The sequence below is a fragment of the Strigops habroptila genome, chromosome 1 (genome assembly GCF_004027225.2).
Source record: "Strigops habroptila isolate Jane chromosome 1, bStrHab1.2.pri, whole genome shotgun sequence".
NCBI lineage: Eukaryota > Metazoa > Chordata > Aves > Psittaciformes > Psittacidae > Strigops > Strigops habroptila.
Window position 1 is genome coordinate 154070806 of NC_044277.2, and position 21651 is coordinate 154092456.

The 21651-nt window shown below is 45.0% G+C and overlaps 1 protein-coding gene and 1 long non-coding RNA gene across 11 annotated transcripts; one reads left to right on the forward strand and one right to left on the reverse strand.

Moving 5' to 3' along the window:
- Positions 1-34: 34 nt before the first annotated feature.
- Positions 35-14701, reverse strand: MLH1 (mutL homolog 1). Of its 10 annotated transcripts, none has more exons than XR_003992549.1 (19): positions 14481-14701; positions 13670-13760; positions 13453-13551; positions 12298-12371; positions 11488-11560; positions 9925-10016; positions 9477-9519; positions 8962-9050; positions 7582-7694; positions 6910-7003; positions 6249-6402; positions 5198-5559; positions 4340-4488; positions 3462-3570; positions 2645-2932; positions 2386-2550; positions 1541-1633; positions 1058-1171; positions 35-579 (listed from the first exon to the last, which is right to left on the reverse strand). XR_003992549.1 is itself a non-coding variant. In XM_030494136.1 (19 exons), the coding sequence occupies exons 1-19, from the start codon at positions 14588-14590 to the stop codon at positions 412-414; spliced, it is 2256 nt and encodes a 751-aa protein (XP_030349996.1). In that variant the 5' UTR covers positions 14591-14701; the 3' UTR covers positions 35-411. The 10 variants fall into 10 exon arrangements, 9 of the variants coding, with proteins under 9 accessions (XP_030349996.1, XP_030350004.1, XP_030350033.1 ...); XM_030494136.1 differs by having other exon boundaries at positions 2869-2932; XM_030494144.2 differs by lacking the exon at positions 13453-13551 and having other exon boundaries at positions 2869-2932; positions 14481-14684.
- Positions 13485-20322, forward strand: LOC115611385. Its single transcript, XR_003992563.1, has 3 exons — positions 13485-13568; positions 14626-14630; positions 20311-20322. It is a non-coding gene; the product is annotated as an uncharacterized LOC115611385 (long non-coding RNA).
- The last annotated feature ends 1329 nt before the right edge of the window (positions 20323-21651 follow it).

Below are 21651 nucleotides of genomic sequence, written 5' to 3' on the forward strand. Positions count from 1 at the left end.
TTCACAGGGTAGGCTCTGTCACACAACAGACACATAAACCACAAGGAGGTGCATAACCTGTATTGTTTTCAAGAAGCAAAGTTGAAGCCCTCACGTTTCAATTAAGATCCCTCTCCTTTCACTTAAACCCAGTAATTTTTCTTCAGTCAGAGTTGTATTCTGTTAGCATCCTGCTTAACAGTGACACTGAGTGTAAGTGCATTTGATCTCAGGCACTTCAGTTGGGTTTACACATAGCTAAAACAATTCTTTTCCTCCTTTCATCAACAGATGGAAACCAGATCATTTGCTATCCTGTTAGTATGATATTAAATCCCCTCTTCTTCTTTCCTCCAGGAATATTCCAGCTTTCTCCTCTACTCAGTAGAACAGAATGCAGCACGAATGGTTTTTGATACACCCCAGTCTTGCTCAACATCTCTCAAAAACTTTATACAGGTCAGGCAGGTTAGCAAGCTGCAAAATGTTGCCGTCTTCTGCAAAGTGTTTAGGAGGTAAAAGATGAGTCCTAAAAGCTTTGTAAAGTACATGTTCCACAGTCCATTTCCACTTTGTTGAGCCAGAGTCAGAATCTTCAGTCTGAAATGCAGGGGAAAAAAGACAAGCAATTAAACTGACAAGAGGAGAGCACTTCTTAAAGGCCTTTATTACCTATGACTACCACGATGGTAAAAGTCTTCCTTGTACTAGAGAAGCTCATTGTGTACAGTGAGGTTAATTTTAAGCTCTGGAAAGTCACTTACTGAATGATTAAGCAGGTACTTAGAAGCAGGCTCTATTTATAACTAACTTCTATAGAAATCTGCTTGGCTCAGCAGATTAAAACATACAGCCTCAACTCAAGGCAAGAACTGTTGAAATATCAAGTACCCTGCAATACCCAGAGTTAAAAGGTTAATACATATGATCAGAAAATGGAAGCCACATTCATCTTGCCACACTGCTGCTTGATTCGCTTCACCGAAAGTGGTGTTGGGACCAGAAGTCCAGAGCTGAAAGAGGAGGAGGTTCCTGTGTGGTGTTACCTGTTCAGAGGACTAGTTACATGTTCGTGTACCTGAGAGTTTGTGGGGTTGGCTTCATCTATCACGTATTGCTTCCTAATGGAGTAGAACAGCGCTAGTTCTTTGCTTAGGCTTTCAAAACATGGCTTTTCTTCATCCCAGTTTACCTGTTACAAGAAAAAAGTAACTTAATAGAATCTGGGCAGCAGCCAGAGACCTGATAGAGGTTGTTAATATGTAAAAGTCATCGTAATGTCTTGGCCATTTTTGTGCTGACAAGGTAAAAGAATAGAACAAAGAGATGTAACAACACAGGCTTCCAACTCACAATACATGCTCATTCCATCAGTAATGAATGCAGAGGCAAAGCACTGCTCATCAGTAACCACAGCACAAGTGGCTGGAGCATGGACCAGTGCATTTAACCAACTCCAGCCTTGCCTTGGCAGCTTCTACTGAATTAATTTGGTTCACTTCATTCTTTCCTAAATTGAAAAAGTCACTTGTGAATGAAGAAAATCATCGAGAGAATGTACCTCTGTGGCCAGACGAAGGACGAACATGGGCAGTCCTTCCAGCGGCGGAACATAGTTGTCTATCAAAAGCGGCAACCCAACGAGGTTTCCTTCCTGCAAGAAATCACTGCTGCTTCAGTAAAAACCCCAAATGTTCCTTCTTCCAGTAACTGCACCAAAAAACTGTGTATTGCAAGACTGATTCCGACCAAGCTCAGTGAGCCTTTGGGGTAGCTGAAGTTACAAGTTTTTAAAGCCTGGTGTGAGGCAGGCATTGCAGGAAGAGGGTTAGTGGTGGTTAGGCTCAATTGAGGCCACTCAGCTCAGGAAGAGCTGAATTCAGCCGCCTCCTCTGCCTCTAGCCCCTGGCTACACAGATCCCACTTCCCAGGAGAATATCCAGGTGAAGTGTCTGAGTTCTATGAGCCTCGATGAAGCAGTTCAGTTTTGTATAGGGTAAGGGATGTGTTAGGCCAGACAAAGGCAAGGCACAGGGAGAGCAATGGGGATGCTGTAACCAGCTGCAGCCAGGCAGGGCTAAGCTGCACATCTTGCTGGATAAGAGATCTACATCTTAGTTATGGAAGCAACGACTAAGGCATTTTATTTGGTAACTAACTGAATGTAAACTACTTTGTGTAGCACCCTTCTAAAAACAGCTTCTATCCTGAAAGGAATAAGCCACCCAAGTCATTCTGGGGCTAGTTCTTAGTGATACTGCAAGCAAACTACCGCAGTTATCTACCAAAATGTAGAAGCATTGAATCTTTTAGGTTGGAAAAGACCTTTAAGATGGAGTCCAACCATAAAGCCAGCAGTGCCAAGGCCACCTCTCCGTTACTGTTAGCAGTAAGAGCAGCAGTTACCTCATCGATTTCAAGAGAAAAATAATCTTTCAACATTTCAGTCTTCTTTTTGAGGAACTCCACAATGTACTCAGCGAGCCCTTCTTTTGGGCCATCTTCTTCTGTCCAGCCACTTTCAGGGTCCTCTAAAGCAAGCATTGAAAGTTCATATACAGGAGCTGGCTCCTAAAAATGGAGAAGGCAAAACCTGTTAATGATCAATATGCTCTACTGGAAATCCTGTAGCTGCTTCTTACACATACAACTAATTGTCATTTACCATCTCTGGCCTGCGGAGCAAACAGTTCTGCTCATCACAGCCAAGCTCCAAAGCACACCAGTAATTCTACGTTTTATTCTTACTGTAGAAGAAATGCAACATCAGTCTTGGAGTGGACAAAACTCAAGGTGTGAAACTGTGCATTTCCCTGAGAGGACAGGCTTCTTGGAAAGAAATGCTTTTAAAATGGTTTTACGTAGGATATAATGTAAAATTGTACTTACAGACAACCTTAAGACTCCGAAGTTTGCGAAGTCATAAATAAGTATCTGGTAGAAGAGTTCCTGGCTAAATTGGAAGTACAAAAGTCAGTTATATGGTCAGGATCACGTCTCAACCAGTTCCCATTACAAAGAGGGGAAAAGTAAGGAAACACCAGATGTACATATCCAGTAACACTAACACAGACCTGAACGGTTTAGTTACAGACTCACATGCGCTATCCAGATGCTGACAACTGAATCTTGTTTCTTGGTTGCTGACATGGGCCACATTGGTACCTACTCACACATGCAGCCACTATCAATTCATCCCAATACCTTGCATTTCAACCTCTTCACTCACACAACGTCTTTCCCTTTCCCCAGCCCACGAGCACACAGTACAGCTGCTATCAGTCAGTTACACTGATTCCCTCCTCCCCAGCACACCAGGATTGTTTTCCACTGTTCTGAACTCACTGCTTCATCTTTAGCCTAAGACTTTTCAGACAGGCAACAAGTAAATTATGTTGTTGTCCCCACTGTTTTCCTTCCTTCTTCTAATTAGGTTGTTAATTGGTATTTACTTCAACTGACAAGTCTAACATGTGCTTTACCTGAGTTTTGTTGTATTGAGAAGATACAGTTTTGTCTGATACTGGGCCAGCGCCCACTGAGGACTGACACAGCCCACAAAAGAGTGGTCCCTTAGCATCTCCTGAAGACCTGGAACAATGGAGGGGAGGGGGGTGAGAAACAATAGGGTATAATTTCATATTTGCAACCCTGCCCTAGTTTATTTAGCTGAGTGGTTTGTGGGGTTTTGGCATTAAAGTCTCAGATGACTATTCAGTCACTGCTGCTTCTTACTGGTCCGTACCACCAGTTATCCACATTTTGAAGTGTTACTCATTTCTGTGCATGAACACACACAGTTTTCACTTGTGATGTAACACAACAGTTAACCCACAGTGCAAATTAAACATTAAATACATCTCAGCCTTTCAGAATTCATTTCCAGCCACAGGAGAGCAGGTTGCTCCAAGCCCCTGTGTCCAACCTGGCCTTGAACACTGCCAGGGACAGGGCAGCCACAGCTTCTCTGGGAAAAGTCTGTGCCAGCGCCTCAGCACCCTCACAGGGAAGAGCTTCTGCCTCAGAGCTCATCTCAATCTCCCCTCTGGCAGGTTAAAGCCATTCCCCTTGGCCTGTCCCTACAGGCCCTTGGCCAAAGCCCCTCTCCAGGTTTCCTGGAGCCCCTTTAGGCACTGGAGCTGCTCTAAGGTCTCCCCTTCAGGATCCTTCTCTTCTCCAGGCTGGACATCACCTCTTCACACCCTGGCCCTTGGTGGTTAAGACACATTTCAGTTACAAGCTCACGGAGCAGCACAGTGGAGCTGACTGGCCCACCTCTTAAACACCTTCTTCCTCAGCAGTTCAGACATCCTTAGCTGGTGAAACAACACTCATCTTGAGCAGCAGAAGCCTTGCTTACTTGCATGTGCCTGGCTACTGATTTCCTCCTGCAGAGTCAACACGCTGGTCAGGTTGATAATTCTTCTTCGAGGGGTGCAGGCAGCAGTCATGTCCTTCCTGCTGTCATCTTCCTCCATTTCTGTGTCTGCGTCTTCCCGTGGCCTCTTCCTGCAATAGCAAACCAAAAGGAACTATGGTAACTCTTCTACCACACCAACAGATGGGATGCTCAATTCACATGCTGTACCTTTACACAAAATGCTTCCCAGAAAGAAAGACTCTTTTCTTTTACTTCCTAGGCATAATTTGCTGGGAAAAGGTAATTCTTAAGAGAATTCCTGACTCTCTAACACCAATCACATGAGACACCTGATGAAGCATAAAGCAAGTTGGGCTCTAAAGGGCACATCAAAAAAAATGTTGATGTTTTTGATGATTTTTTGCCATTATCATTTTTAATGATCACACTGGGGGGGATTGGGTTCCCTCAGAAGCCTCCGGCCTCTCCTAACAGCAGGAGCTATAGAAACATTCCAGCACTTTTACCTTTACTAGGGCAATGTCTGCCAAATTCAGTGATGGAGTTTCTACACCCCCCCAAAAAGGAGGGCCTCCAAAGATCTCCCCATGCTTAAGTTAATGTCATTATTACAACAGCTTCCTGCCTTTCGGTACGCACAGAAATCCCAGGTACAGACTCCATCACAAGCCATGTGATTTGCCATTCACGGCTGAAGTTCAATTTCTCCATAAAACGCCATGGAAAGTTATTCTAGGAAAAAATCTTCCTTCTGAGAAAGCAGAAGTCCAAAACTCCTCAGTTTCAGGGCCAGGCTGTGGGATAAATGGGTATTCCCTTGGGAAAGGTGAGACTTACCGAGGCAGCGCTGCCTCAGGAGACAAGTGTCCGCTGTCCCCCAGCGCCGCGGACACCGCTGTGTCCTCCTGAGCACGGGGGGTCGCTTCCACCGGAGCACCCACATCTGCCATCTCGACGTCCTGGGGCCCGGCTGCCCCGTCCCTGGGCCTGGCACTGCCCTGGGCTGGCGCCTCCCCGGGGGCTGTGCTCAGGGGGTTGTTTGCCGGCTGCAGGAAAGCGTCCAGCTTCTGCTCCCGGGAATCGGTGCGCACCATCTGGTGCGCGTACACTTTGTCACTGGCTCCTTTGGCGGCCGCGGAGGAGTTTGCTGCTGGCTTCACCACCTCGCTGGAGGAGCAGTCAGCCCCGGGAAGCAAGGTCTTGGTTCAGGCACGGGCAAGGAAAAAGAACACAAAGATCAGCCACGCTCCTCGCAGCACGTTACTGCTCAGCAGGGAGTAGCTTTCAAACCCCACACACACAGTGTCAGGTGCTGGAACAGGCCACCAGCTCTGCACTTGCTATCCACATATTGGGAATGTCGCTGTCTTGGCAGTTAACAAAACAGTTAGTTGGCATTCCTTTGCCTCAAAGGGAAAATCTTTAATGTGAAAAATCACAAGGAAATGGGTGTTTTGAAATAGTTATAATTCTTATACTATGCTCTACATAAGGAGGGATTAGGGAATCTTCCTGAGTTTTCTCTGGTTTGATTAAGCCCAAAGCGATGTCAAATACACAGAACGGTTTCCTCAGTCACATCTTTCACAGGAACCAGGGCAGGAAAAGAACTGATTTACCACATCTCAAGGCTATAATATACTTGTAAAACCAAAACAACTGATCAGACACCTGACAGGAAGGTACCAACAATGGGTCTGTACGCTTCTTCTCTCCTTTGCCACATTAACATTGGCTTATTAAAGCAATTTAATCCCTGAGACACAAAGATCTCAAGCTACCAGTAGAAGGCTGTTAATCACTACATAGATTGTGCTATTTGACAGACTAAATGTATCCACCACAGCTCAAACAGTGCAGAGCCACAGACACTCCAAACACCTCTCACCTGAGTGAAGTACATCCTTGAAGAGTTGGAGCCCAGTAACTTGCTCTCTATGTGCTGCTGTACACGCTCTAGAATACTGTCTTCATGGAGGAAATGGACCTCGTGTTTTGTAGGGTGCACGTTCACATCTACATTCTGGGGGACTATTTCCAGGCTGGAAAACATTGGAAAAGAAGTTAAATCTAATCGGAGAGGGCACAACGTGGTTTGGTACTATGGGTGTCAGGCTTGGGGCTGTTACTTCATCACAAAGATGTCAAAATGGTCCTGAAACCTCCTGAAGTTACACTGTGGTCAGGTTTGTTTGGTGTATTAATACTTAATCTGCAGAACTCTCTTCCAAACTCACTAAATCAGCTTTCATGAGGAAGCTCAAACCAATCTCTCCACTGTACTATGGAAGTCTCTTTTACTTGCAGTGTCTCGTGATTTAATATGAAGGGACTTAACCTGAAATTACAGACACTGACTACTTCTGAGAACAAGGCCTGTCTTCTTAAGATTTCTTTAAGGTGATTTAATTATCTCCTGTCTGGCAATTAATTACCCCAGTGCAATGCTTAACACTACTATCGGGATCACAGATGCCCTTCTGAACCAAATCACCCCAGCTATGTCCTACAAGGTGGTATTAAAAGGCTACTTCTTCATGTTACTTTACCTTAAGTAGAGGAAGGGATGTGTGCCTTTTGGCAGGTAAGCAGCATAGACAGTCTCTATGGCTTTCCGCAGGGCGGCCGACTCCACCAACCGGTCTGAAACACACAACAAAGCAGTGCTCTGGAGAGCCTCACTGACACACAGCGCCCCACTGCTCCTCCACACCAACAGCTTCACACTTCCCGTCTTCAAAGGGCACCCGGTACATGTGGTTTTCCCCTGAGCCCTGTTTATTCCTCATCTAAACCCAGGAATAGGCACCATCTGCTTGGGATGCTTTATGTTTTGAAGTAGTTTTTTCCACAAGTACTAAAATAACCAGACTACCTTTTCATTCCTTCATGCAGTCAAGGTTTGCTGCCCCCCATGCCAACACAGCTACAGAATGGAAAGACCACCCCGTGTAAGCTGGCAGGACACAATCACCACCTTGACACTCCACAAGCTTCGGTATCTTTAGGCCCAGCCTGAGCTGCTTCCCACTATGCAGAGTGCAAACCACAATGCACACTACAAACAGAAAACCAGATCTACAATGAACTGTAAAACTTATTCCTCTGTGTTTTCAGGCAGGCTCATACACTCTGTAGCTCTTCAGGAAGTTTTGTTCTTCTCCTGATTATCTGAGCAACCTGTGAATGTACAAAACGCTGCCTTTTTGTTTCAAACTCACGGTTTATGAAGAGTAGAAATATACATTTCTTCACAGAGTAGTTTGCATTTGTGATGTAGCCTTTCATTTTAAAGGCCAGGCTCGCATCCTCACAGTCCACTTCTATCAGCTCCCTGTTCACAGAGACACAGACAAAACACGACTTCTGTTGAGGCACACTTCAAGCAGTGCTCACGAGTAGCAATACACTGCTCTGTGTTCATCTCACAGCTGTACCATGAAACCCTCAGGAATGATTTGAGCTCAAACGTTCATTGCTGAGCCACAAAAATCATTTTCATGATAGTTGTGATGATTTTCATGATTCGTTAGCCAAGGAAATGCACTCTGGCAGTTTGTGAGCACAGCTCTCGAGCAAGGCATCGGGCCAGCTTCAGAAGCTGGCAGAGACAAGGCTTACAGGCTACTTCTTTCCAATCCAACCTCAGGGATCTACCAAATGCCATTTTTAGCTGTGTTCATTTTGTAATTCCAAACAAGAAGCCAGGCTCAACGCCACCTTAAACCAGTGAAATAAAGTGTTGCTTGAAAGCATTTGATCCAAGCATTCACATTGAAATGGACAATTTATATGGAACTGTACAAAGGAAAACATGTATCAAACAAGCATTAGTAGTAGACAAAAAACAAACGCATAAGAAATACACACAGACACTGCAAACCTTGTCACTAAACAGCCTCTCCAGTTTGCTGGCTCATAACAGTGTTTCCCTGTATTAAAAGTTACATTCCCTATGTGAAGTGTGACTTGAGTAACTGACACCCATGTATTCATGGGACAAATCCATTCTACAAGTCCATTCAATGGATCCTTCACAGCTGAATGTCTTATAAGGAGAATTTTCCCTAAACTGGTAGATAAAACCAATCACCTCTTGAAAATATATTTGTTTTAAAATGCTTTGCCTTGTTTGCTCAGCCTCAGCTAATGTAGCTTTTGTCAACACAGCAAACCAGAGGAATCCAGAAAAGCAAATTTGAGGGAACTTCAGAACACATCAGACAGCACTGTAGTAAGAACGGGTAAGATTAAGATTTTCCTGGCACAGAAGAGGCCAGGAGCTTGCAGAGAACACAGGTACAGCTTGCTCATTTTAAATGAGCACACAGAAAGTTAAAGCAAATGGTTCTCTTTTAGAGGAACAACTTTGTGACCTCCCTCTTTCCTTCCGATACACTGAAGGAACATCCCACATTCTAAAAGACAAGGGAGAGCTCTGGTACTGCAACACTCCCTCTTCTCTGCAATTCACCTTGAAAGAAGCAGAAGTTAGCACAGCCCGTGTTCTTCAAGAGAGAAAGGGGAAGGAGATTTGTATTCCATTCCAGGATTCTATGATCTACTAGAAAATGTCAGAAGGAAACGTGACATCAACATACCTGCTAACAGCATTCCCAAAGATGGATCTGATGTTGTCCACTGTTGAGGCGTTTGATAAGGTTCTAACATCTGACACGGTTTCACCTTGCTGAAGGGAGCAGAAATGAGCATCATTAATTCAATCAAAAGCGAGGAACATAAGCAGCTCAGCAAAGAATCCAAAATGCCACGGAAGGTTCTCAACCCCATCCTCTTTCATACAGCAATTAGTAACCAGACTCCCAAAAGAAGCTAAAACAGCTCATAAAGCTACAACAAAATAAAACATTGGCCACACAGGAAAAAAACCAAACTCCTGACAAATATATTTGTGCCTTGTTTGCTTTTAACTGATGTGTTTCCTACGGGAACTGCATCAAATATGCTTCAGCATTTCTGTACAAGGGAAGGTTCTATACACTGCTCCTGCTGCAAAAGATGCAGTGCCCGTTTCCTGGCCTTGTCAGACACAGACATTATATACACACACACATACACAGACACACGGTGAAATTATAAAGACTTATTTTCATACCTTTTTAACTGAAAAGCTGATGCCTGAGTTATGGATGGCATACCTGAAAAACAGGGAATCATGGAATGGTTTGGGTTGGGAGGGACCTTAAAGCTCATCCAGCTCCAACCCCCTGCCATGGGCAGGGACACCTTCCACTAGAGCAGGTTGCTCCAAGCCCCTGTGTCCAACCTGGCCTTGAACACTGCCAGGGATGGGGCAGCCACAGCTTCTCTGGGCACCCTGTGCCAGCGCCTCAGCACCCTCACAGGTGAAGGATGAAGAACTTCTTCCTTATATCCAACCTAAATCTCCCCTTCGTCAGCTTAAAGCTGAAGACTGCACGACATGAAGGAGAAGGTTGCTTCCCCTGAAAAATGACACCAAGCACACACACGCCAGTCCCTCTGACAAACCCCAGCGTTCCCCAGGGCAGATTAAAGAATTGCAAACTCCTGTTTCAATGTACCTGCCACAAACTTCCAGTATTTTTGCATATTCTTCGTTTGGATTTTTTAAAGCTTTTCTCCTTGTTATTACATTGTAAAAGAGATCTTCAACCTACCGAGAAAAAAGATCACAATTCAAAATGACTTTCAAAATCTTCCCTTGCTATGCAATTGCTGTGGTTTAACCCCAGCTGGCAACTAAGTGCCACTGACAAAGCACCGGAGACTGAACAGTTCTTGATCAGGGTAAGCACCACTCAGCAACAACTAAAACACCGGTGTGTTATCAGCACTGTTCTCAGGCTAAAGCCAAAACACAGCACTGCACCAGCTGCTGGGAAGAAAAATAACTCTTAGAGCTGAACCCAGGACAGTAACTAACCTAAATCCATCTTCTTAATAGATACTACAAAATTTTCTGAGAATATTTTAATTATGAAGGCTTAACATTGAATTTCTTCCTTACCTGCTGAGGGTCACCTAAGCAAATACAACTCCAGAGACATGGATGCTTGTAAGTATGTTGGTACATCAGTATTTTTACCAATAATACAGCTCTCTTTTCAGCAATAGTTATATACCTTCTACTGCAGATCCCGGACTGGTTTGGGTTGGAAGGGACCTTAAAGCTCATCCAGTTCCAGCCCCCTGCCACGGGCAGGGACACCTTCCACTAGAGCAGGTTGCTCCAAGCCCCTGTGTCCAACCTGGCCTTGAACACTGCCAGGGATGGGGCATTCACCACTTCTCTGACAACAGATTAAGATTACACTGTGTTTTAATGAAATGTAAGGAAACATTAGAACAGTTGCTGCAATCAAGGCTGTTAATGTCATTAAAGCAGCAGCTTTAACTGTTCATTTGCTTATCTAGGCAAATTATTATTCATTATTTATTATTCATTATTTACTTCCCTGCTATACTGAGAAAGGCAGAAATGTAAAGCTCAGCTTCTTTTTCAGGACACATCATCCTAAAGGCTGACGTGGGAAGCCGGCTGGGTGCACACTCCCACTGCGGACTCCAAGGCCAGGCCTGCACTTCCCACCCTGCACTGTGCAACACACACACTCCTTCCCATTCTGAGCTCCTTATTCTTCCCAATCATAGTGCCAACCCTAATCCCAACCCGCATTAAAATCTTGGGAAGATATAGGAAAGATACGACTGCACAACAAACAGTGGTTCTGCAGTTTCCTGTGCCAGCCCTCATCTTCCCATGCTGGCTCATACAGTGTAGACACCCCTCTGTATTCTGAGCTCCTTGTAGCCCAAACTGTCCATTGAGGTTTTCAGCAGTCCAGAAGAGTTTTGAAATATTTGAGGGCAAATAACAATGTTATCCTCAGAAGAAAGGAAAAAAACCCACCAAAACCAACCAACCAAAACACCCCAGCAACTTCTGAACTCTACCTTGCTCCCTTTGGTGAGGAAAACAAAACCAACTTCCCAACAAATGACACATCATCACTTGGAAAATATTCTACCAGGTGATGCTGTCATGTACCTGACAATGTAACACATACCAGTGAGCGGTGCAGGGAACAGAAAAGGGACAAGAGAGCACAGGCACAAAACCCTACCGTGATCTGAGTTCCTTGGTTCCCAGCACAGGGTTTTGGAGGAGCTTTGATTTTTCCATCGCTGTAAGTAGCTCTGGGCAGAAAAATGAACATAAGAAGTTGTCAGACATCCAGTTTTACAGTGGGCAGACAGACCCATGATGGCAAAAGGGAGAAGACAAAAGAAATCACATCATCATCACACTCCTCCCAGCAAGGAACTTGGGACACTGACAGTTGGTTGCAATCCCCTCACCACCAACTTTGTGCTGGAGGAAAACTGTCTTCATTGACCTTGGGACCCAGAGGGGCAGCAGAAGAGTGGGAATAACAGCAAAGAAAAAGAGGCAGGTAATGGGATTTGTGCCTTGAAATTGTGTTACTGAGGCTTTTCCTGTAAAGGCAGGATTATCGCATTTTATCTTTCTTTACTAGCCAGACTTGGACTAATAAAAATTCTTACACTACACTTTACACTTCAGGTATAAGCAATTCTCGACTTTACATGTCAGATCTGTTCCCTTTTTGACAGGATTTTGAGCACAAGAGACACGTAAGTCTTTCAGTAAATTATGCACTGTTTAGCTAAAGCTTACCTTTACAACCTGGAATCAGTGAAACAAAACAAAAAAGTCACTCCAACTATGTTTTCTGTGTCTTTTTTGTAATTACCCTAAAAACAACTCCTCACCCCACCCTCCTCCTTACTGAGGTCACTGAAAAGACAATTAACTACATCTGTTCCCTCCTCCCTACTAAGACCACTGAAGAGAATTAACTGCATCTGTTCCTGATCACAGCAGTCAGATGGATAATTAACAGGTAGCCTACCTGTATGCACACTTTGCATCAGCTGTTTTAGTTGTCACTGTAACATGGGCAACATGACTGATGCTAGCCAGTGCCTAGAGAAAGAGAAAGCACCTTTGTAAACCTTCCTCTGGCCACCACTGAGTGTCCACACTTCAACCAGCACCACTAAACTTTGATATACTGCTTGCAAGTTGTTAGTAAAAACCCTTACAAGGGAAGTGCAGGTCAGTAAAGCTTGAACAAATTTTAATACATATAACACTGACTTTTATCCAGGACCACCTTCTGGCTTTTCTACCATTTCATTCTCTCTGCCAATGCAAGTAGCTAAGCATGTAACTTAACTAAGAGACATTTGCAAAGCTATTACAGCTGTGCCCTTTTCTTTCTTTCACATTAACAAAAAACAACTGAAAGGTTTTAGCTGTTACTTTCTTATCCCTGCCCAAGTTCATCTCCTGACCACGGGTAACATTACAAAGCTTGGTTACAATGGTTTTCCTGGAAGATCCAATGGACATGTCTACACAGCCCGAGGACCAGAACCCACTGGTTGTGGAGCTGATTATGTTGGAAGTGTGTGAGGAGAGGACTCAGCAGTCCACTCCCCGGAGCATACGAGGATCTATGTATCTGAGCACAGGCAACATACTTCAATATCTCATTATCCATCTGGAGCGGAAAGCAGAACTCTTCCTTTCCGACAAGTTTAGATACAGCCTTATGGAGAACAAGTATCTCCAAGGGATCAGAGATACCAACTCTGACTAACAGCAAAAGCAAAGCAAGACAAATGTGCATTTCTAACATTTAGGTTTACATATGATATTTAGACAAAAGCCTAAGAGTCAGCCTCCACTCAAATCTTTCATGTCTACTACCTGCAGGTTTCTGAAGCAGTGCTTGAGAAGACAGGCCTTGTTTTGCTTAAAAACCCAGAACACCACAAAACCCAAAACCAACTCTTACTCCAGAAAGCAAAAAGAATATACACCTCTCCCTAGTCATCCATAAAGACATAGAAATGTATTTTAAACTGTATTCACACGGCAGACTCCCACAGAAAACAGAAGCTTCAGTGAAGACCACTGCGAATGAAATAGTATGTAAACACCAGTACAACAGGGTAACAACCAACAGTGAGCAGTGTCAAAACTTAGATGAAGAGCTTACCTCACCCCGAAAACCATAGGTAGAAATACTAGCCAAGTCTTCAAATTTCTGCAGCTTACTCGTAGTAAATCTCTCACACACAATGTTCAGATCTTCCTTCTACGCGAAAGGGACAAGTAATAGTTACAAGTCAAGATCAGAAATGTTTGTAAACTGAAATACGTATTAAAAGATAGTACTAAACATCAGCACATGGCTGTCAGCTTTGTTTACTCACTCTGATGCCACAGCCATTATCCTGCACCTGGATGAGCTTCAGACCACCTTCTTTCACTACCACCTGGATACTTGTACATTTAGCATCCAAACTGCAGAAAACAAGAAAGCATTCCAGAAAACGGTGACTCTAGAGAGGAAAGGACTGCGTGACTTTGATATAGAATTTGTCTCATACAAGTGATAATTTGTTTCTACTCATCACTCAGAATCCCAGCCTGGTTTGGGTTGGAAGGGACCTTAAAGCTCATCCAGCTCCAAGCCCCTGCCATGGGCAGGGACACCTTCCACTAGAGCAGGTTGCTCCAAGCCCCTGTGTCCAACCTGGCCTTGAACACTGCCAGGGATGGGGCAGCCACAGCTTCTCTGGGAAAAGTCTGTGCCAGCACCTCAGCACCCTCACAGTGATACTGGAATTCATTCTGTTTCAAATAAACCTTTCTGGTCTGCTTACTTTTTCCTCTACCTATAGTGACTCTAAAACACCATCCACAGCAATTATGAACAACTTTCATCACCGAAACCCAGCACAGACTCTGCTCCTTCCATGGCTGACACAGCCCACACCACACTCGCCAGTGGAAGGGCAGCAATCTTAACCCCATGCAGACCTTTACGTTCAAGACGAATCATTCACTGGACACTGACAGCAGATGATTCACAGCCTTATTTCACAGCAGCAAAGCAAACCCAGGCACTAATTTAGGGTTATTTTGGACCTGCAGCTCTCCCGTGCACCCGCCGTGAGCGCGCTCAACCGCACCGCTGCGAGAGCGCCCAAACCACGTCCGCCCCGCCCGGCCCCGCGGTACCAGTTCTCGATCATCTCTTTGATGGCGTTCGCCGGTCTCTGGATGACCTCTCCGGCCGCGATGCGGTTCACCACGGCCTCATCCAGCCGCCGGATGATGCCGGCGGCCATCGGCGCCCTGACAGGAGCCCGGCTGGGCTGGAAAGGGGGCGTGGGGAGCGCCGGCCCCAGCGAACGGACGGGCCTCGGCAGGGAGAGGCGGGAGCCACGGCGCGCTGAGGGAAGGGCAAGGCCGCGCCGCCGCTTCCCGCCCCCTCGGCCGGCCGGCCGGCTCTCTGATTGGCTGACCCTAGTGCCCATCACGCCGCCACCACAGCAACACAGAGGCGGGGCCGGAAGGCGGTGGGAGCATGAGGCTCCTCCACTGCCATTGACTGCAGGGGCGGGCAGAGGGGTGTGGGCGCGCCCGCCGCCGCCGCGGAGGAGAGCGCCGCCTGGTGGCAGCAGGGTTGCCGCAGGCGCGGCGGCGCCTCAGCACCCTCATAGGGAGCTTCCTAATGTCTGATCTCAGCCTCCCCTCGGGCAGGGGGGGGAGCCATTCCCCTTGTCCAAAGCCCCTCTCCAGGTTTCCTGTAGCCCCTTTAGGCACTGGAGCTGCTCTAAGGTCCCCCCTTAAGGAGCCTTCTCTTCTCCAGGCTGAACCAGCCCAGCTCTCTCAGCCTCCATCCCACTGTCCCAACACCACACATCCCTGTCTCCACTTGGAGATGGAGCTGTTGGCCACAAGTCTCTCAAGTGCAACCATCCAGCCAATTCCTTATCCACCAAGTGGTCCTTCCTTCAGATCCATGCCTCTAACTTAGAGGGTCACCCACCTCTGCGCTGAGTGTTCACATTAATTATCCTGCTGCCCACTTCGGGATGGAGAAAGGAAGTAATGCTAACCTTAGAGAGGGGGGTTTGTCACTTCCCTCTGAGTGCATCAAAATAATGGGGCAAAGCCACCTGGAAAAACAAAGCGTTGTCAAAAGTACAACCACAGTGGTTGTTTTGCATCTCTATCCATACAAGGTGGGAAAGCTGACTATGTGACTTAGAGAAATCAAAGTCCATGGGTGGGATCTTGCAGGTCTCACTCAGGCACCAGTGTCTGTGTGAATCAACAGAATATCAATGCTGAGAGGGGCGAGTGGCTGATGGGGACTAATGACTGGAATTTCATGTAATCTCTGAACCCTCTATCTCTGTTATTTAGGGGTGTTCCCCTTCAGCGCAAAGAAACCAAGGATCAAGCACCTCAGCTCTGGTGCAGGAAGTGGAAGACGCTGCTTTTTGGCTTGGAAAGGACTCTGACCTGGACACGGGCAGAAGGGTCATTGCTGCACCTATTTACAAGACACGGATGTGTTTGTCAAACCAGTCATGAGACAGAAAACGAAACTTTTGGGTTTCTTAACTCGCCTGCAGAAACGAAACTTGGCAGCTGGGAAGCCTTTGGCCGGTGCACAGCGGGGCACTTCCTACTGCAGTGTGTCCCTGCCAGTGAGTTACCGAGTCTGCAAATCATTGCATTTCCTTGATTCTAAGCGAGTGGAGGAGAAACAGAAACTGGAAAGGGTGAGCCCACTTGGGGAGACAGTGCTGTGAGTGAATGGTTAGGAGGTCAGGAGTGCTGGCTGGTTTGGGGTGCTTAGGTGCAGGCGGAGGAGCACTGGGAGGAGGTGCTCGTAAAGACCAGTAAGGCAGCATGAAGTGATGTATAAAGCCCTTTCTATGTACCTCCTACACCTCTTGTGTTGCAGCTGTAGAGAAGAGGCATTGGTGTGGGTACATTTCCAAGAGAAAACATTTATCCTGGATGGGAGAGCGAATAACAGATCCTGCCACTTCCTCGTCATTCCACACAAGAACCCACACATCAGAGCTCAGGATGGAGGTGCATCCATTGCGCAGAGGGGATGGGCCTTGGCACAAGGCTGATGCTAGAAATCATGCCTTTTAGCTCTGCTCCTGTTTCACTGATGGGAAACCTCCCCTTGAGGGGAAGAACATCCTTTGTAACACATCCAGCAAAGAGAGTTGCAATGCTTATCACGAGCCATGCTGAGCTTGTGGGAGCTATTCCACCAAAAGCTCTTGCTTTCCTGAGCAGCCATCATCTTGTCCTGCCTCCTGAGAGTACAGCACTGAACCTGGGTCAGATACTACTTACTGCGGATCTGCATCTGGTGGGATGCAGACTCAACTCCAAACTGAAGGCATCCTATCTGTTGTAATGCCAACATGCACCTGACGCTGGCACATGGTAAACTCACATTTTCTTCTGTCCCTCGAGGACCCAAGCAAACTATACCACATGTCAGGGCCCTGGAGACACCAGCCAGCCTGCAGGGCCTGACCAACCTCACCTGGATCATACCCCATCTCATGGGCCTTGCGATCTAGGGGCTGTGTCTGACCCTGGTTCCCCTCACCGGGCCTCATCCTGACTCTCCCCACATGAGAGAACTAGTAAAAGAAATTACACTGGCCATAAATGATGTCCCCAGCTATTACAGCTATGAGGGCAGAAGTGTCTGGAGTAGGTGTGGTTTCGTGGAGGTACTGGAGCTGCAGTTTCTATCAGGATGTTTATTTCAGGATGTTTGCTTGACTTTAAAAGCATATCTCCAAACTGACGTAGTAATGCTGGCGATGAACTTCAGTTACCACAGTCTATTTCTGAGGTCAACAAACAGGTCCCAGAGAAATCAGGTGCCTCAGAATAAGAGCTTTAAAAGAATGTCTAATGGAATCTTAAGCACGTAGTAAGTAAAGGGTAATGCAACATGACTAACAGCAAATATATGCCTATTTTATTATTTTGCTTCTAGTTGCCCTAATGCTGCAAAATCCCTTCACATCTTTCCTATCTAATGTTTCTTGCCTGTCATCCTTTCCTGTTACTCCTTTTCCTTAAAGCCCAACTGCTTAACCATTCCTATGTCATCATATGGGGTAGTATATTTGTAAACCACCTGAACATCTATTAAGGCACTTTATAGCCCCCAAAGAAGAGGTCTGTACCCTTGTACAAGCAGTTGTCAGCAATCCACACACAATCCCTGGTGCTCTTTCCAAGACAAAGCTTTTTATTTCTCCTGTGTTTGCTATCAGCACAACCATTTTCTAGTGGTATCCTTTATACACTTAGAACAGTTGTGGCACAGTGTGTCCTGAGTGGGGGCTGGAGCCCAGTGTCAGCAAGCACTGTGTATGTTGCTAGGAAAGCAGTGTAATCTTTTACACCTCCACAAGGCCTGTTGTGCGTGGAAAGACTGCTCTAGGGGTGTCTCTTAGCTAGACTTTAACCCAGCTATTGATAGCAGCATTAAAGCTGCAGAGGCATAAAACTCATTTAGTTTCGCACAAGTAGTTACCTTCCTTTGCTATCTCCTTTTATGGCTCCTAAACAATTTGGAGTAACCCAGCCAGTTCAAGACTGTTCACATGAAGTGCAGTCACTCTGTGAGAGCAGTTCAGTCTTACAAGAGGCAGAGACTGAGCCAAGCCAGTGATGAAGAATGGGTTGGGAAAGCAATAGGTGTGACCAGGGTAAAGCGACGTGCTCCTTCTGCACCCACCATCTCAACCTATTTGTTTTGGAGGCAAAACAGCAGCGCGAGGAGGAGTGGGGACAAAGGAAGAACGAGAAAGGCAAAGAATAATAACTGAACAGTTACATATTTACTAAAATGTGGCTTCATTTCCTGCTTTTTCCAGTGATTAATTGTTCTCACTGTAAAAGATTTCTTTATTACATATCAAGATGAGGACAACTGTAAATAACTTCAAGTGTTTATTCTTCAATTTACTTCCATGAATATATAATAACTCTATATAGCTAACATAGTACTTTTAAGTTCGTCTTCAGCTTCATCTAACTGAGACCGTGCCAAAAGAACCAATCTTTCAGAATATACTAAATCCCAGAGGAAAAAACACAGTGACAGAATAGAAGCAATACCCTGCAGAGTATTACACCATCATACAGAAGTTACCAGCCAGAGCTCACAGGATGTTTTGTAAAGACAAGTCTTATATTCTGCAGAATAGAGTCACACAGAAAGTTACAAAAGTGAAGGAAAAAACGAGGGCTTTTGTTTCAGACTTCCCAACTGGCCAAGAAGGTTTTTGTTCCAAAGGAAAAGATAAGCAGACTATCAGAAAAACTAGCATCATCGTGAACAGGAGCTTGGAAAACTCTGAACACTGTGGAACGATGCAGTTACTGTAATGGGGAGAAAAAAGAAGTTGGCATAAATTTGATCTCATAAATTCCATCTTCATATCATTTTGGAAACATGGAGAACGCTGCCTCCGTACCAATGTGTGATTCATTTACATAAGCATTCTGCTTGTGACAGGTTTTTATGGCAAATGAGAAGAAGACATAACAAGTAAGGTTGTGGTATGTTTGCAAAGGATAATTACGGAATGCCTCACCTACGGCAGTGCCCTCCCTAAGAACCAGGACTTAGTCTGCAGCCAAGTAAATACCACTGCAAGTGAAAGGCTGAAGGATTTGCAGTAGCTTGACAGGGCAGGGTCTCAGCACTTGTCTGGGTTATGTTGGCCTATGCTGATTTTGCCTTATTTTAACAGTGACAGCAATTATCTAGAGGTTAGGCTGGGTTTAGATTAGCTTTAGTTTATAGTGACAAAATGTAGTTATGTTTTTGTTGACCGTGTTGTTATCCTAGAACAAAATGGGAGGCACAAGATTCAAAACCAGGATGGTACCAGAGGTCCCAGGATATGAACACAAACCACAGTGGTCATCACAGGAGCATAATCTTGTTAAACCAGTTCACATAGAAAAGAAAGAACAGATAACTGTGCAATTGAGAACCAAAGAAGAGCAAGTTCACATACACAGGTTGCATTAAGGGAATACATAAGAATAAAAGCGGGCAGTCCCCAAAACCAAGAAGGAAAGGACCCACATCCCAGCATCCTGTGAGAACTGGAGTGTAACAAGTCTTCAACTTGTACAGGAATTTATTTTTTCCCTAGAAAATGAAACTGTGGATGTTTTAAGGTCCATATAAATAAATGCCCGCATTTTAGGTAGACAAGTGGTGTTATGGTTGACATACTGACAAGAAGAATGAACTCTGGTTCCAGATTCTGTCAGGTATGCCCTACAGAACCTTGCACCAAGCATCTAGGTGCTCCAGGGTCCTATAAAGTGGACTTCATTCCTTACCTCACAGTACTGCACACACAGGGTATGATGACGGGATATAAATACCTAGCATAGGGACTTCAAAGTTATTTTCTCATCCTGAGCTTTCATAACCTGCTTTCCTTCAGAACTCAGAAAAATGCACTTTAAACTAGGGTGAAGAATCTTAATTGGGGCAATATTTTCTAGCAAAAACTCCTCTTGCAATCTGTAAATGCCTGAGGCTATGCATGTGTGGCAAGTAGTCTTAAGCAACTCTTCCACTCCCAGAAGCATGTTTTCACCTAGCCCTGGACTGTGAGATACTGAGCCAGAATAGAATTCCTGCAGCTTCACAAATGATCCTGTGCCAGGTGAGCAGCAGTAACTGTCTTGAATTATAGATCATAGAATCACAGAATGCTTAGGGTTGGAAAGGACCTTAAGATCATCTAGTTCCAACCTCCCTGCCATGGGCAGGGGCACCTCACACTAGGCCATGTCATCCAAGGCTCTGTCCAACCTGGCCTTGAGCGCTGCCAGGGATGGAGCATTCACCACTTCTTTGGGCAACCTGTGCCAGTGCCTCACAGTAAAGAACTTCTTCCTTATATCCAACCTGAACTTCCCCTGTTTCAGTTTAAACTCATCACCCCTCATCCTGTCGCTACAGTCCCTGATGAAGAGTCCCTTTCCAGCATCCTTGTAGGCCCCCTTCAGATATGGGATAATTTGATTTCACTGGAACATCAATCCAATGCTTTTTTTCTGTCTTGGGATGGGAGGTTTTGTGTTGTTTTGAGAGTTTTTTCTTTAGGTAGACACTGCATTAACTTAAAGCAGCTCCTTCTCTGTAAACAAGTTTAATAATATATTGGTATCAGCAGTGCTACTGCTTCTGCTGTTGATACATAGGCAGCCACTGAAGCATAGATTTTGTGTTAGTGTTTTCTTCAGCATCCTAAAGCTGCATGAAATTCACTGCAAGACAAGTGGGGTCTGCATTCAGCCATGATAAGGGTTCCAAGAACTGCCCAGACACTGTGGGTGCTTATCAGGACAAGCTGAAAAGCAGCAGAGGTCTGTGAATCAAGGTTCTGTGGTCTGCATTCCTTCAGTTATCTCTTTCTAACCAACTGGAAACGGTTTGGAGAAACTCTCCTAAACTTTGCTGCTGTTTGGCAGTAAAAACTGTAAGAAGGGTGAAAGACACCATTTCCCATTAACGTGCATATTAAGGAGAATTATTTATGGGTAAATGAGAAGACATTTGCAGAGACTGCTGTATCAGCTATGAGAATGCTGTCTCTTACAAGGAATTCTATAAAAGTACTTGTGTAGGAAAAACCCAGTTACCTACAGGAATGCTGCCCAACTTGCTTCTCTTTAAAAACAAACAAAAAATACAGGCTCTTTTTCTCAAGCAATCCCCACCTTTTAAACTCCTATTCTGCATGAGCTGCAGCCTAAAAGCCCAGTAATTTTAACCTTTTGAATTGACTCTCTTCAGTATTTTCCCCAGTGTAGCAGGTATCTGCCTTTTGTAGCCTTGCCTCATGTTACAGGGTATAGTCTTGGGTTCTTGTTTTCTAAAGGAAACTGTCCATGTACCAATTATTTCTTAAACCTTATTTACTATTTCTAAATACTTTCTTTTTAATTGCTCAAGCCAAATAAAGCGATTGTTGTCTTTGAATGGGTCACTGGCAAATTACAACTAAGTTTAAAAACTGTTTCATGGGCTTAATACATTTGAGTTGAAATAGTAAGTACACGCTGCAGATAAGGAGTGCATAAGACTTGAAACTGGTATTCAGTATAGTAGATTATCAGACCCAAATCTAGACAGATCTTTGCATTAAAAAGATCCAAAGATTATAAAAAACAAAGAATTCAAAACTCATATTGTTTACTGGCACTTGGGCCATCTCTTCTCAGCAGTGGGAAAGAGTCTGGTAAGACTGCAGTTCTTTCACTGCCTTCTCTTTTATTTCTTCTTAATTAAATGGTCCTCTATGTCTCCAAG